The sequence below is a fragment of the Podarcis cretensis genome (assembly GCF_951804945.1).
Source record: "Podarcis cretensis genome assembly, chromosome: 2".
NCBI lineage: Eukaryota > Metazoa > Chordata > Lepidosauria > Squamata > Lacertidae > Podarcis > Podarcis cretensis.
The window spans coordinates 41,973,883-41,990,581 of NC_137171.1; the positions used below are offsets into that span (position 1 = coordinate 41,973,883).

A 16,699-nucleotide genomic window follows, 5' to 3' on the forward strand; every position below is an offset into this window, starting at 1 on the left:
CTGCTGCTGCTGCTGCTGCTGCTGCTGCTGCTGGTGGTGGTAGTGGTGCTTTTTCTCGCCAGAGACGGTGCCAAGGGAATTCCCTGCCCGGTGAGCTTCTGGGAGCTGTTGCTGCCCCGCTCTCCGCTTCGGCACTATTCTGTCCGGGCACAGCAGCCACACCTGCCCTCCTCTTCTTCTGTGGCACCCATGCCAGCTTGGGCGGGAGGTTTTCCTTCCACACCGAAGGCGACCCTCTGCCTGGATCTCTTAACTCTCTGGCCTCTTGGAGTAGGCCCCCTTGGAGGGGCAGCTGCTGCAGCACCCCTGGCACATTGACCCCCCCCTTTCCCTTGCTCATTTTCTCCTGGGCCAGGTAGCCTCTAATGTCCTCTTCTCTCTTACAGCCTATCACAGGAGGAGCTGTGATCAGATCGGGACTTTCCCAGTAAGAAGAGCCCATTCTTGCTCTGAAGCAGCCAAGTCGTGCCTCTTGCTTCTTGCCGGGATGAAGAGGCATCTCCAGAGACGGAGGATGGATCTGGGATGCTGCCAGTGAAGCGCCACCGAGGAGCACCTGATTCCTACCCCTGTTCACTATCCATGGAGTGGCAGAGCCGAGATCCTTGATTGGGCTGGGCAGAGCCCTCTGCCTCCCAACTTTTGCTCCTCCGGCTCACCATGGGGTGGAGGCATCTCCTGTTGCTCCTGCCTCTTGCCCTGTACGCCTTGGCGCTGCTGCTAACCACACAGGCAGCTGGGCCCCTACGGACACCCAAGGGCAACCGGACACAGGGGGCAGCAGCCCCTCGACGACCTTACAAGCCGGCCAAGGAGCAACAGAACCAGACGCTAGCCAACACACCACCATCTCCTGTGGCAGCTGGTAGTGGGGGAAACCGTGGGCGCAGTCCAGCAAGGGTGCCCTCCAATGTCAGCGCAGGCAGCTCTGTGCCAGCGTATGAGACATGCATGGGCTACTACGATGTGAGCGGGCAGTGGGACAAGGAGTTTGAGTGCAACAATTCCCAGAAGGATTTCCGCTACTGTTGCGGCACCTGCTATTACCGCTTTTGCTGCAACAAGCGCTCTGAGAAGCTGAATCAGGATAGGTGCCGGAATCAGGGCCCGCGCCCCAACACAGATCTAATGACCCCTGCCACCAGTAATGATGGAGCTGGAGGTATACCCAATGGGTATGACCCAAATGAGGACAACACGAATGCCACCGTCTACATTTCATGTGGTGCCATTGCCTTTGTTGTCATTGCAGGCATTTTTGCCAAGGTGGCCTATGACAAAGCACGACAGCCACCGCAGGAGATGAACATCCACAGGTGAGAACAGGGTGTGGATTCTGTACCTATTTACCTCTCCCACGACCTATGCAATGAAAATGCATTAGTGAGAGTGAAGTATGAGCACTCAGTAATGACAGCATCCTACATCATGGGAAGAATCCCCCTTTCTCACAGAAACACAGCTACTTCCCTTACCGTAGGTGATTAACAGTGGCCCAACTTTTTTCTCCTTATAAATGGGTTGGCTGTATTCCTTGATCTTCCATAAATCTCTGCTGTCCTGCAGGGAATGGAAGAAATAGTTCTCTTTAGGACACTTGAGCCAGTCCTTTCACCTGCTGTACAGCATAGTTCCTTCTGTGTCCCAAGGAGCTAAGTACAGATGTAAAACTCCTTTCTGGAAGAGATTGCCCCATATCCAGGCACCATATAGATCCCAAAAGAAATTGCTTTACAGCCAAGTAAGAGTAAGGAGTGGAGAGAGAGAGAGCCAATCTTTCTTCCCAGGACAATTGCTTCCTTTGCACAGAATCTTCTTGCCTCCATATGGAAGTCCATATATACAGTCTTGCATGTTATACCATAAATTCATATTTCTTCCCTTTTGTATTCTTGCTTAGTGAACAAAAAAATAATAATATACCATTTTCGTAACAGGGACAGGATATGCTATTGGGAAGTAGGTTTTCATTTCCAATTCTGGAAAAGGAGCTGGCTTAAAACACACACACTTCTCTGCTCCTTTAGTTTAACACTGGGTTAATAAAACAGACATAATGAACAGAAGTTAATTGGTACTGTAAGTGCAAATGTTTAAAATGGGTCTTCTATTAAGAAGACTCTTTATAATGGATTCTGAACTAGTTACACTGAGATATGTATGTGGAGAGGGAGTTATGTTTTTAAAACTACTTACTCAAACTCGGATTACAGAGAGTTACAAAGGAAAATGTATGCATCATCACTTATAACAACTGTGGTGGAATTTACTCTGCAAAGAAATAAGTGTTTTCTTTAGGCTAGCTAGGCTGGGGAGGAGAAACAGAGAATCTTCTTATCTGAGATTCAGCTAATCTATATCTAGCTGCAGTTGGGGGAGCACCTTCTAAATGCATGGTGTAGGTGTCTCAATTCTCCAGCAATTGTGAGCATTATTATATAGGCCAATTACCGTAACCACCTGGCAAGTCTTACTTCGTAGGCTTTGAATCTAAGACCTTTAAATTTACTTCTTCAAAATCCAAAGACCTTTAAATGTGCTAACTGCAACAATCTTGATAAGGTCCTGAAATTAACAGGTGTTTAACCTTTTGTAATCTACCCCCATCTCTGACGTGTCCTTCAAATCCTCCATTTCTTCCAACCTTGTATGTTGTATCTACCTTTCGGCCATTTAGATTATTAACTTGCATTATCTCTACAGCAAAGCACAGACTTACATAATACCAAGCAGGCCTTAAGTAAGGAAATAGCTGCCCACGGACAACAATGCTGAATGTTTTAAAAGCACAAATGAGGGAACCCCCTCCTTTCACATTTCAGCACTGCAGCTAAATATTAACTCTACATGAATGCACTGTTTTCTATGTTGCTTTTGTTTCATATTAAAACAGGCTTCACTATCTTTTCACCCTCTTCAGACACCTCTTCAGATAAACACAAAACATGGACAGGGATTTTCCTTGCACCCATCCTAGTTTGTCTGTTCAGCACTGGACAGTTCCCTTTATATTGGTTAAGCTATACACGCATCTCACTGGGCTTCTGTTTTACATCTCACATGGGTTCCATCTGTTCTCCCCAAACTTAAACAACTGTTGCTGTCTACTATAACTATTCCTCTTGTTCCTCTTTCCTCCCTCCCCTTTGCCACCTGTTCATCCTTCATCACTCAACAGCCCACCCAACCCTTAGTATCTTGGCACCAATACATATTCACTCCCTGGGTTCTCTGATCCCAGTGTTCCCCCTGGTACTTCCTTGTGGCTTGCATTCTGTGTGCCCAGTTACTTCTTGTTTGTATGCTCAAAAGCTAGAGAAAAGGGAAAGTTTTCCTTCTCCCACGCTAACTGCAACAGGACTCACCTTACTGTGTCTGTTACCAAGCTACTTTTGTCACATACCCCATTATATTTTGGGAAGGAGACCCATCACTCTGCATTTTGATAGATTTGTTTTTATATTGTTTAAATTCTACTATAGTTTAAATACTTTAAAGCTATTATCTTTTATATGTTTTTAGCTTTATTTATTTTATCTCTGTTGTTTTGATTTCTGTAAGCCACCTTGAGTCCCAGTCTTGATAAAAGGCTAGATATAAATAGATACAGTAATAATAATAATAATAATAATAATAATAATAATAACCTTGTATTTCTCCCTCATTAGCTGCAATCATAAGCAACTATTCCAACTCCTTCTATTTTTCAGCACATCTGGGGTATTATAAAGTAACACCTGAATGCCAAAAATGACACACAGTGTTTTTTTTCAAAACGAGAAGGGTAGGGAGTGTTGCGTAGCAGGAATACATTTGAAATGTGTAAAGTCAAATGTGTGCCCTTCATTTTACCTCTGTGAATGGCCACCACTTCTCTCCAACTGATATCCATCATTGAGGCAGGACCCCAGAACCATGCCAAATTATTAAAGTTTGGGCATATGTGCCTCACAAATGTAAGCATGTAAAATAATGTATATTGAGATATATTTTAAAAATATGCAACAAGAACAATCTTCCTAACAGAGAGAAAAAGCTGTCATTGCACAACTATCATTCATTTAAGTCATCAGTTAAGGACTGTGTTTTGTCAAAATACTTGACCACAATTTTTTAAGGGAAAGACAAGTGTTCTTTCCCTAGTTGCATGGAATACCAGCATGCCTGTAGGTAAATTCTCAAGACAGCCTCCATCCCTTCAAAGGCTCCATTTATGGTCTTTTTTCTGATCTATAAGACCTAAAAACAATTTCCTTTAATTTCTCTCTCTTGCCTACTATCTAATATGCAGTGAAGGGCAACTAACTCATCAGTTGGTACAAGTTATCACAGCTACACATACACCACACACTGAATCCGAACCTTCCTGACAAACCTCAGCTACAACTGCAATCTTAAGGTTTCTGTTCTGAAGGGTTATGCCAGGACAGAGTTTGAATCTAGAACACCCTTGGCTTTTAGACAATACATTATGGTTGCTCATACTTATGCCACACACCCCAAAATTGACACAGTCAGAAAATGGGGGTCAAAAATGATTTTTATTGCAGTTTGGATAGAGTCCTGGTGGCTAGCAGAAGCTGAGTGTGTGCATCATTGGCGTATAATACTGAAAGAGGCTCTTGTTTGTTTCAATGGCTGTTCTGCTGAAGCCAGCATGTCTCAGTGAACAAATGACATCTCTGATGAATTTGGAAACCTAGCACATGTTCCGCTTTCCCACATGTTCCTTTTGCTACATATAATGCCAGGGGGTTGGAGACCTCCCATTAAAATCATAGGGAGCCCTGTCAGCCCTGTCTAAACACCTCTTGTCATTTCTATTCCTTTGAAGTTCCCATTTGCTTTTTTAAAAGATGAATTCTAAATTGTGAAATGAATCACCTGTATGGAGATGAAGGGCATGAAAGAATGAATGACAGAGTGAGCGTTGGGGGGGGGGATGACTTCAAATATCTTAGAAAAGAGTTGATTGACTTTTATTATTAGAATATAGTAGATGACAAAAGATTATGCCTTTCAGAGACGTTTAACCTAAATTTGATCAACAGTGGCACAATGGTTTAAATATTATGAAGCACTGATCCAGCTTTCCGGATAGGGTTGGGAATCTCTTCTAGCTCAAGGGCCACATTCCCTTGTGGGCCATATAGCCGTGATGGGCAGGGCTAGAAGTGGGAAGAGCAGTGGATTTGACTCTTACCTTCATACAGATGTTCCCCTATATTCCATCCAGAGGCTTTGCACATGTACGTACATCTATTTATTCATGCTACATCCAGACAAGCAAAAGGCTGTTACAGTTCAGAGATACAGTTCTGTTACAGTTCAGAGATACACAGCATGCGGCAAAAGCACTTGAGGAGGACACAGAGTAAGGTCAGGGGAGGGCATGGCCTTACGGCATTCCTAAGAGAGAGAGAGGCCTAGATGGCCACATATCTGAGGTTCCCCACTCCTGCACTAGGGGCTGCATGGCCTGTTGTTTGTCTCTGTTTTAAAGGTGACAAAACCACACCTGTCAAGGAATGACAACTCTTGATACCATGACTAGTATGCTCCTGTTTCCCATAGTTATGCACAGGTCTTGGGTCTCTAGAGATGACTAAATGGTGAAAAGTTGGGGGATAGGAACAGGAATGTTGCATCTGTTCTTACGAGCTCTGATGGAATGTTGGTGGTACAGATGGAACAGGGAAGACAGTAATGGTTGGTTGCATTCCAAATTGGGTTGGGGACTAGGCAGTCATCCAGCAATTGCAAGCACCTTTTCAGATTGAAGTGTGTGATGAATACAATACTTGCTGCAAATAGCACAATGGTTTAACTTGAAACTGTTTTCTTAAAAAAAGGGCTGTTTCTATGGATTTTAGTGGGAAGGATATCAAGCCCTAAATTGCAATGGATTTCACTTAGTTTAGAATTTGATAGAGGGCATGTAGGTACTGTGACAATTCTTATTTAGCTCTTTGAGGAAGCAGCATTAGCTCAGTGAGAGGAACTTCCAGATGGATACCAGGTCTTTTAGTTGCTTATGACACAATTGCAATCTCATCTGTGCATGAAGAATTGCCACTGCTGGTGGGTCTTGTGAAGAGTGCATGTCACAACTAGAAAGAAAAACTTGTTTTTGCCATTTTCTTTCTCAAAAAGCAACACTATCCATGTTCTTGGAGGGTGGAATTGCCAAATGAACATTCAAGATTATTTTTAAAAATAGTTATAAGTGAGATTAGTTGGCATAAGTCTATGTGCATATATTTCTTACTATATCCAGGAAGGGTTCCAATCTATAGAAAACATAATGTGGCTCAAGTGTCGGGCAAAGCATGGACTGTAGTTTTGAATTGCCTAGAGCAAAACAAAGAACTTCTAAACAATACTAAAATTTATTTATAAAGGCAAAATTTCAAGCATATTAAAAGAAACATAAAATAGCATCCTGAGTATTTCACCAATTTCATCTACATTTTTTTTAAAAGTATTTGGGGCTCCTATGTTAATTGCATAAACATAGCTACCTTTTTCATTCAGTCAGATTGGATGCAAAATATATGGGGAGAAATCATGTTCATATTGTCATAACAGGTGGGACTCTACAGTTTTTTCTCTTTTCCTGGGGCATCTGTTCACAGAATCATAGAATTGTAGAGTTGGAAGGAACCCTTTGGGTCATCTACGCCAACTCCCTTCAGTGCAAGAATCACAACTAAAGAATCCCTGACAAATAGCCATCCGACCCTGTTTAAAAACTACCACCACCTCCTGAGGTAGTCCCTTCCACTGTCAAACAGCTTTTACTGTCAGAAAATTATTCCTAATTGTTAGTCAGAATCTCCTTTAGTCAGAATCCGTTATGGTTACTTGCTTAACCATATTCATACGTTTTATTTAACTTACTTCTGACTATACAGCTACTTATGGCAAGGTGAATTTTAGAAGTCTTTTCATGCTTGTTGTTTGGTGAGCACAGATCGTGCAACCATGAAGGTTTCCTTTTAGCCTTCATGTTCTGCAATTCCGAACACTGCTGTTAGACTTTCCCCAGAGCTTCCCCCTCCATAAAATGATCTGGATTCTAAACTAATTCTGCCACTGAGGCATATAGCCCAGAAATAGCTGTGCAATGATCTTGCCCAAGTAAAGAAGAGATTTGTATTTGTTGCCTCTGCCATTTCTGCCTCTCTCACACATGTTAGTTTAAATAGTGGGACTTCAGCCTTGAGTGGATTATTGTAAACAGAGTTGGTCTGCCTCAGAATCAACGAGTGTGTATGTGTGGTGTATACCAAAAAGTGCTCTAAATCCGGCCCCATATATGTTGTAAGTGTGCACCCGAAACACACAAAACACCCGAAAACTCTTAAGTGCATACTTTGATCTCACCATACCCCAGTGATACTTGGTGGATATTTCAGGGTATGCTGCATATTTCTGATGTGGCTATGGATGGAACACTGCACACCTTATCTGTCTTCCTCCTATCTAATTAATTTCCCTGAAATGTGGCAGCTTTATATTTTGCTGTCTCCGAAGTTAGGTTTTCATGTTCTAGTACTTACCAATGTTGCTTCCTTTTCTCCTGCTTCTGTTAAATTCATATTGAAGCTCTTGTTCATGTTGGCAGATGCTTCTGGGATTCCTCCAAAGCACGAATTCTTCTGTGCCATGAGCTTTTGCTCACATTTGCATCAGCCTGGGCTAGTGCAAATCCATAGGTCATTTTTATATTAGATGTGCACTGCTGCACAACAGACCCTGGTGATTTTGCATTTAACTGCAACATCCCTATTTTCACTCTCAGGAACAGTGTTGGCAGCTGGCCGCCTCACATCACTCAGCATTCCTAACTGGGCATGTATTGTAGTGATCGGCAGTGTAGCTTGAGAGAACTGTAGTATTTTTCTACCCAGAAATAAGTTTGAACTCTACCATTTTGCCACATAACAATCAAACTCGCCTGTAAGTGTGTTACTCCTCTAAGCCATTCCTTATGATTCTTAGCCCCTGTAAGTCATATGCTGATTTATTGTTAGCCATGATTTGGATATGTGTGACAGAGGAGATGTTGGTAATTTACTGGCTGTTGGATTTACCTTTATCACCAATTCTAACTAGAGATTTAGGGGAGGGGGACAGAAGTAGCCCTGTAGACAGAAGTTGTCCATGTAGAAACACCAACATACTTTTATTTCAGGAATGTGACCCTGGCCTCCTAAACATGTACTGCCCACAGCCATCACACTCAGCTGAGATAATTTTAGTTGCCAGCTGTGTTTTCATTTCTGTTGCTAGAGTTTGGTTGTGTAATGTTGTTGTGGACCTCTGAATTAGAGTTGCATTTCTGCGATGGTCTGTGTACATCTCTCCGCAGCATCCCTTACTTGAGACTCTAGTTACAGACAGGACCCAGGAACAAGAGATACTACAACAGAAATGCTACTAATTTTGTTGAGTCTGCATTTTTGTTTTGGGTCAGCCTTGATTTCCCCCATCAAATTATTCTTCCCTGTCATGCACAAGCACCTACATACGAGAAGTAATGGCGTCTAACCATTAGTGAGGTGCATTTCAATGGATTTCTATTAATTTCTGCCTCTATATAGTGCACCAAGCTAATAACATTACAAGCTGGAATTCATTCAGAGCTTTTTGAAGCTTTGCTAATTAGGAGAAAACCTTGTCAGTGCCAATGGGGCTGTATTGGTGTTTTAAAGAAAACTCTGGCTCCATCCATCTCTTAAGCTTTGCTGAGGTCTACACAGTCACAGGAATGTTCCTCTCTCACACCCTGACTGAATTTTATAGTATAAGTTAACGTTCCATAGCCCTTTCTAGTTTCCTAGCCAAAAGCTGCTATTTCTACACAGGAACACCATTGACACATGATGCAGAGTGTGTGTCTTTTGTACCCAAGAATTTCAAGTAGAAAATGTAATTAAAAACCAAAAACCAAAACAGTCAAATGTTTGGAGTGAGCAATGCTTGATGTCAACTGGCCATACTTGCATCTCCACTAGAAAGGCACCTGCTCTTTCACATGAGGTTCCCCTCGGTATCATGATTCAGTCTAAACAAACAAATAAACAAAAAATCATCCCAATAGCACCTTAGAGACCAACTAAGTTTGTTATTGGTATGAGCTTCCGTGTGCATGCACACTTCTTCAGATATGCTTCAGTCTGTTTGTCTTCTTTACTAACCCCTTTTCAAAGTGACAGTGGCTCTTCATTGTGCACGCTTATTATGATACATGGATGTGATTAATCTCAGTACTTGAACCTGCAGCCCACTCACTCGGCACGTACATTGTGAACCACCAACGTATGCCCTTCTCAACAGCCATAAGCAGGATACAATAGTACACAGACAGATTCACAAACAGACACATGCACGCAGAGCTCTAAAGCCTAAAACACGCATCATTCAGTTACTTTTTATTTTTATTTTCATAAATGACATTTTATAACATGTGCTTCCAAATCCTCTCTAGGAAACTCTCTGTAACACTGCAGGAAATGCATAGATGTGCCTATATGTTTGGGTTCTGGAGGGGAAATGGAAGAGATGGCCAGGGAAGTGGGGCATTGAACTGAATATCTGCTTCCTGTGAAGTGTGGTGTAACATACATTCAGGAACCTAGGAAGTTTTCAGTACTGTGCTGTTAAAACCGATGAGTATATAAACCAGGCCAGAATCAATTTGACAAACGGGCTGCCTGCTTGGATAGCATTTTGAACTTTCCATGACACTTGGGCAGCCTGAAGATGGGTACCAGACTGACCGATGAATGGCAGATAGTTCAGCAAAATCCTGACAGCCTGTTCCTCATCCCCCCCTCCCTCTGTGTCCCATGGGAGATGCATCCTTTCAGGTGAGCTGCCCGGTTGTCTGCATGAATAAGCTCTGACAGCCTCTTGCCTCTGGCCAGGCAGCATAAAAAGTGAGTGTAGGAAGCCACTGCTATCTCTTGGAAGGCTGTGATGGATTTCAGCAAGATCACCACCACATAGGCCCAGTTCCAGCACATAGATTTGCATGAAGGGACTCTTCCTACTCAAGGAGGGCTTGGTTTCAAATGAGGGCAATTAGAATACTTTGTATTTGGTCATTGGCTTTTCCTGAAGTCTTCTTCACAAATTCACACAAATAGTGTGAAGTCTGCTTCACACTATTGCTACAACCGAGCAATCTCTCATGTCAATATACTGTGTAGATTCTTCCTCAATGAAGCAGAATCTTAGTGGGGCAGTTAATGGATGCCCATGCAAACAATAGGCAGACTATGGTTATTCACAGAAACAATCCTGTTCCTCTCACAGTTATATGGCAAAGAGGAGTTGACCAGTGATAACTACTTGTTTCATGTGCATCAACGATACACTAATGATAGTCATTGGTGCCAACTGCTCACATGTTTTGGCACTGAGCAGAAGGTATCCTATGCACTGTCCTTATATTAATCTATGGCTTCAGTCATGGGTATGAGAGGGATGCAGTGCAAATGTTATCGCCCACCCAGATCTGGGTGTCCTTCCACTGAAAGGGCTGCCACACAATAGTTAACTGTTCTGAGAAAGGTAGGAGCAGAAGAAAGATATTAGACTATGGCTTGTGGGTTTTCACTGTAAACAGCTGGTAAATGGCTACATCTGGACTCAGAAATTGCAGCAGAGTTCTGTTGTACAAAAGGTTACATCCCTCTCTGTGGGACCCTTTGGATTGCTAATAGGAAGAGATTAGCTGGCACCCTCTGTAAAGTACCCTGACTCATCGTGGGGAAAACAACAAACATGTACCAGAGGTGGGAGAACAGAGTGAGAGGCAAGGAGGGGATGCTAAATAAGTTGAAGAGAGAAAAGAAATATGCTCCTATCACAATTATCAGGGTTAAAAAAGGTAAAGGTAAAGGAACCCCTGACCATTAGGTCCAGTCGCGGACGACTCTGGGGTTGTGGTGCCCATCTCGCTTCATTCGCCGAGAGAGCTGGCGTACAGCTTCCTGGTCATATGGCCAGCATGACTAAGCCGCTTCTGGCGAACCAGAGCAGCGCACGGAAACGCCATTTACCTTCCTGCCAGAGCGGTACCTATTTATCTACTTGCACTTTGATGTGCTTTCAAACTGCTAGGTTGGCAGGAGCAGGGACCGAGCAACGGGAGCTCATCTCATCGTGGGGATTTAAACAGCCAACCTTCCAATCGGCAAGTCCTAGGCTCTGTGGTTTAACCCACAGTACCACCCGCGTCCCGTTTATCAGGGTTAGGGTATCAGAGGCATGGAGCAGTCTGGAGATACAAAAGACATCTCATTACTGAGAAGGGGCTTATCTATGGACATTAACCTAAATTTGCAAGGTGATTAGAGGTGTTACCTGGATCAGTTAGGACACCAGGTGCTGGAGGATTAATTAGCCTCATGTACACCTGCTCATGTTTGTGGTTTGCATTGTCCAATTGCTTACCATTATCTTTTCAAGGTCAGTGTTACCTTACCATGATCAGGTTTATACTACACCTGTTACCTCTGATTTGTCACAATGATAGGTGTATTCATTGCTCTGATCAAGGTAGATCACATAAACACATAGCCTTGGGGGCATGTACAAAGTTCCAGCTGAACTGATCTTCTCAGCAACAACAGCCCAACTTAAGTCAACATCTTGCACCCCGGCATTAGAATTCAGCTCCTGAGGATCTCGCTCAAAATTGGATGTGTCATGATGAGCTATTATCTGAAGAGATGAATGTGCCTCTACGCCAGCCTGGCTCTCCCATCTGCTCAGATAGGTGAAGCATCCTCTTAGGCAAGATTTGTTTTTCTGATCTAAGATGTATTATTGGCACAAAATGCCTTTCAGTTGTGTCATAGCTCAAGCCTGCAGCGCTTACGCAAGTAAGTAGGCTGCCTTTGGCGCCTGTTGAGATGAGGTTGGCAAGATCAAGCCCCTCATATTTGGTTCTCATTTCCACTGCTCTCTCCTGCAGTTGGGAAGCAATCAATTGAAACGTTGCGTGTTGCGTGTGTGGTAGAATAGACGTATCCATCAAGCGTGCATGATATCATACCAGGGAGGAGTTTGCTTCTCTTACTTAAGGTTATTGGTGGCAGGGCGTGTGTGTGTTGGAAGTTGCTCACAAACATCATTGTGATTTAATTAGAAAGCAACTGATCACCACGCGTTGGGTTTGCATTTGTGGTTCTGTCTTAATGCCAAACGATACAAAGTGAGGAAGGAAGTGGCATAAATAATAATAATTAAAAAAAAAATCCCTCCCTCCCCAGCCGAAGCCGGGCTCAGGGCGGCTAACAACAATCAAACAATCAAATAATCCAACATTCTAAAAACATTTCATTATAAAAATTAATTAAAATCAAATTAATGGCAACCGTTAAGCAAAATTCTGTACAGGTTGCCAGAGGAGGGAGTCAGGCTGCACCCTGACCAAAGGCCTGGTGGAACAACTCTGTCTTGCAGGCCCTGCGGAAAGATGTCAGGTCCCGCAGGGCCCTAGTCTCTTGTGACAGAGCATTCCACCAGGTTGGAGCCGCAACTGAGAAAGCCCTGGCTCTGGTTGAGGCCAGCCTAACCTCTCTGAGGCCTGGGACCTTCAGGATGTTTTTATTTGCAGACCGTAGGTTCCTCTGTGGGGCATACCAGGAGAGGCGGTCCCGTAGGTACAAGGGTCCTAGGCCGTATAGGGCTTTAAAGGTTAAAACCAGCACCTTAAACCTGATCCTGTACTCCACCGGGAGCCAGTGCAGCTGGTATAGTACCGGATGAATGTGATCTCGCAGCGAAGACCCCATAAGGAGTCTCGTCGTGGCATTCTGCACCCGCTGGAGTTTCTGGGTCAGTCTCAAGGGCAACCCCACGTAGAGCGAGTTACAATAATCCAGTCTGGAGGTGACCATTGTGTGGATCACAGTGGCTAGGTCAGGGCGAGAGAGAGCATTTCTTATTGGCTGGGCTACAGAATGAGCACATGCAGTTTGATAGGTCATTCCTATGGCTGAGCAATGGTTTTGTTCATAAATGTGGAATTCTGCTGACACAGGTGCTGTGCTCCCCAAGCTGCTTGGGACAGCCTCACTGCCTTCAGTTCAGATACCAAAACAAAATGTAGACTGCAGCTGTGTAATCTAAAGTTGTGTAGATTACACTTGTGTAATCTAAAGTTGGACAGTGCAGCAGAAAAACGAGTATTACAGGGAAAGTATTTCAATAATCAAATGTTCTTTTCCTGAATTAGGCTCATCACTCTCCCCCTTTACTATCTGTCACCTTTGGTTAGGCAGCTCATTTCCCCAATCATCACTTCCTTTCCTTTCCTTTTATTCCATAAACAGACTAACATACTATTATTTTAGAAGAAGGGTGCAAAAACGAGCTTTCCTCCCCATTTTTTGCTTAGCGCTAAGTGATGTTTATCTTGTTTACAACAGTGGTTAGTAAATTGTTCTATTTCTTCTGTAATAGTATTGTGCTTCATGTGAAAACCAGCTCCTGATGCATAGCTTTCTCAACAGAGGCACAGAGAGGGAGAAAATGTGAGGGTCTGGATGTCAGACCATAGGATTCTACTTTGTGGACAGACAGTAAGCAAGAGAAGTGCCTTCCTTCTCAGTGATGCTATGCATTAGTATTCCCTTTGCAATAGTTATTCTTGGTGAATGCAAACAGGCTATCCAGAAAGACAATATGGGATGGAACCATACAGAATCCAAACACTGTGATCTGCCACATGCCACTGCTGCTCTGCCTTTACCAGCGAGGATCCTCTTGCCAGTAGTTTAGATCCTCTGGTTCAGCTCCTCAGTGGATCAATTCTGCAACCTAAATTTTAGTTCTCAGCCAAGACTGAACGCCTTATTCCCAAGAATACCATTATAATACCAACTTGATGGGAACAACAAAAGTCATAAGGAATCACCAGATTCCATAAATTTGTTGCATTCCAATGTCTATTCTGTAGCTACTGTGCACTTACTTCAGCCCATGTCCTTTTTCTTTTTTGCGTCATGGAAACTGCCCATAATCTTATATTGCTCCTCAGGTGCTTCTTCATCCCATTGTTAGTCTACTTGGGAATTAGTCATGCCATACACCCAAAGCCTGGGCATGCCGTGTTAAGGATTTACTCAAGCAATCAGTGAAGACATACCCCAATCATATTTTAGCTTTTGTAAGATAGTCCCACAAGCCCCAATCAAAGTCAAGTGTATGGTATGGTATACAGTCCATGAAGAATGGCTGTGGTGATGATCTTGTTGTGAAGGATAGGCATATTGCTCTTCACTCCTTCCAAAAATAAATCAGGATAGACGAGTACTCCAGATTTGGAGAGGAGAAGTACACCATTGTTAATTAAATAGAAGACGTTCACATAAACTCCACAAACAGTGGGGTATTGATATAGGGGGAAAGGAACCATTGCCAAGGATGATGATTGTTTTAAAGACTAGTTAAGAGCTTGTGTGCTGGAGTGGTAGAGCAAGGGAGTCCTCAGACTAAAATTGTCATCTAAAACTTCTGAAGAGACACAAATTGGCAATCATAGGGAAGCAGTGAGTTGTGTCATTGGCACTTTTTATAACACAGGCAATGCCAAACAGGTGCCTATGACTACTTTCATGAATATATTCCACACAGCAGTCACAACTGATATAAGGAAGGGATACGTCCTTGCAACAGAAGTGCAACACGGATAAGAAATTGAGGCTGGACTGTGCACACCGATGGGAAACGATCATGTGTTCATTCTGTTAAAAATAGATAGTCATCCAGAAATTCTCTAAGGCTGCAATCCAATGCACACTTATGCGTGGGAAAGCCTGACTGAACACAGTGAAACTTACTTCCATGTAAACATGCATAGGGTCAGGCTGCATGACCACACTTCTGGTACTGATGAATAATACAATAATAATAATAATAATTTATTCTGAGCGGCTTCCAACAGAACACTAAAATACAATAACCTACTAAACATTAAAAGCTTCCCTAAACAGGGCTGCCTTCAGATGTCTTCTAAAAGTTTGGTAGTTATTTTTCTCTTTGACATCTGGTGGGAGGGCGTTTCACAGGGCGGGTGCCACTACCGAGAAGGCCCTCTGCCTGGTTCCCTGTAACTTGGCTTCTTGTAGCGAGGGAACTGCCAGAAGGCCCTCCGCGCTAGACCTCAGTGTCCGGGCAGAACAATGGGGGCAGAGATGCTCCTTCAGGTATACTGGACCGAGGCCATTTAGGGCTTTCAAGATCAGCACCAACACTTTGAATTGTTCTCGGAAACGTACTGGGAGTCAGTGTAGGTCTTTCAATACCGGTGTTATATGGTCTCGGTGGCCGCTCCCAGTCACCAGTCTAGCTGCCGCATTCTGGATTAGTTGTAGTTTCTGGGTCATCTTCAAAGGTAGTCCCACATAGAGCTCATTGCCATAGTCCAAGCAAGAGATAACTTGAGCATGCACCACTCTGGCGAGACAGTCTGCAGGCAGAGAGGGTCTCAGCCTGCGTACCAGATGGAGCTAATAAACAGCTGCCCTGGACACAGAATTGACCTGTGCCTCCATGGACAGCTGTGAGTCCAGAATGACTCCCAGGCTGTGCCCCTGGCCCTTCAGGGGCACAGTTGCCCCATTCAGGACCAGGGAGTCCTCCACACCCACCTGCCTCCTGTCCCCCCAAAACAGTACTTCTGTCTTGTCAGGATTCAACCTCAATCTGTTAGCCGTCATCCATCCTCCAACCTCCTCCAGACACTCAGACAGGACCTTCACTGTTTTCACTGGTTCCGATTTGAAAGAGAGGTAGAGTTGGGTATCATCCGCATACTGATGGTTTATTGACTGTAATTCCTGCATTGTAGGGGGTTGGGCTAGATGACACTAGGGGATCCCTTCCAACTCTGTTCTTCTGGTGGACCCATCTAGTCCTCAGGGTTGTTGATTTTAAAGATCTGGTCTAAACCTGACTCGCAGTTGCCTGGCCTTGGTCCTCAATGATTCCCTAAAAGAAAAGAAAAGGAAAGCAGCTTTGGGAATGGAATAGCAGGAGGAAAGGGGCTACTTAGCCCTTTCCCTTCCTGCCATTTATTTGTTTCATAGGAACCCTCTTAATTATTTTTCTTCCATTAAGGAAAAGATACAGCCCCCATCTTTTCCTTCACCATTTGGAAAGCAGATTGGGGGTGATGTTGAGTAGAAAAGTGGAAGGAAGTGAAAGGGTTAAGCAGTCCTTTCCCTAATCCATTCCTCTGCTCTGCTTACATCTGCCTGAGGCTGCTTTTCATTTAAAAAAACAACCACCACACAAACCACTAGGGGAAAGAGGCACACAACTACATGTCACGTGCAGTTTAGCCCTGCGATTCTAACATCTCATGGGCATATTTCTAATTAAACCTTTCCCCTTCTGGAAAGTGTGTCTTATCAAATATGTGCACTTATAAATAAATATATGATGCAGCTCAGCATGGTGCAGGTGTGGGATGTAACTCTCAATTTGCCTTCAGGTTCTACAGCATTCATTTCGGGGGGGGGGTTAAAAAAAGAATCCTGCATTTTGGGACACAATTTGTTTTCCCCTCTTGTTTGTTTCTAGCATCTGTGGGAAAGTTTCACAAGAAAAAATGCATTACATTACACTACTCTACAAAAGGTGCTATCTGCTCCTCAAGGTCCCGCTTGTCCTTGGA

The 16,699-nt window shown here is 43.6% G+C and overlaps 1 protein-coding gene and 1 long non-coding RNA gene across 9 annotated transcripts in view; one reads left to right on the forward strand and one right to left on the reverse strand.

Moving 5' to 3' along the window:
• Window positions 1-16,699, reverse strand: part of LOC307210430 — a 344,426-nt gene that overhangs the window by 323,432 nt on the left and 4,295 nt on the right. The window lies entirely within an intron of this gene.
• SHISA6 (shisa family member 6) overlaps window positions 1-16,699 on the forward strand; it is a gene marked incomplete at its 3' end in the record, with an annotated part of 291,216 nt that overhangs the window by 316 nt on the left and 274,201 nt on the right. For 7 of the 8 annotated variants that reach the window (XM_079966069.1, XM_079966073.1, XM_079966071.1 and 4 more), the window contains exon 2: window positions 387-1,316. In XM_079966069.1, coding sequence (XP_079822195.1) covers window positions 661-1,316 — 656 coding nt within the window. In that variant the 5' untranslated portion in view covers window positions 387-660. Of the gene's footprint in view, window positions 1-52; window positions 91-386; window positions 1,317-16,699 lie in introns of those variants that run through there. The other variant, XM_079966070.1, reaches the window with a different exon arrangement.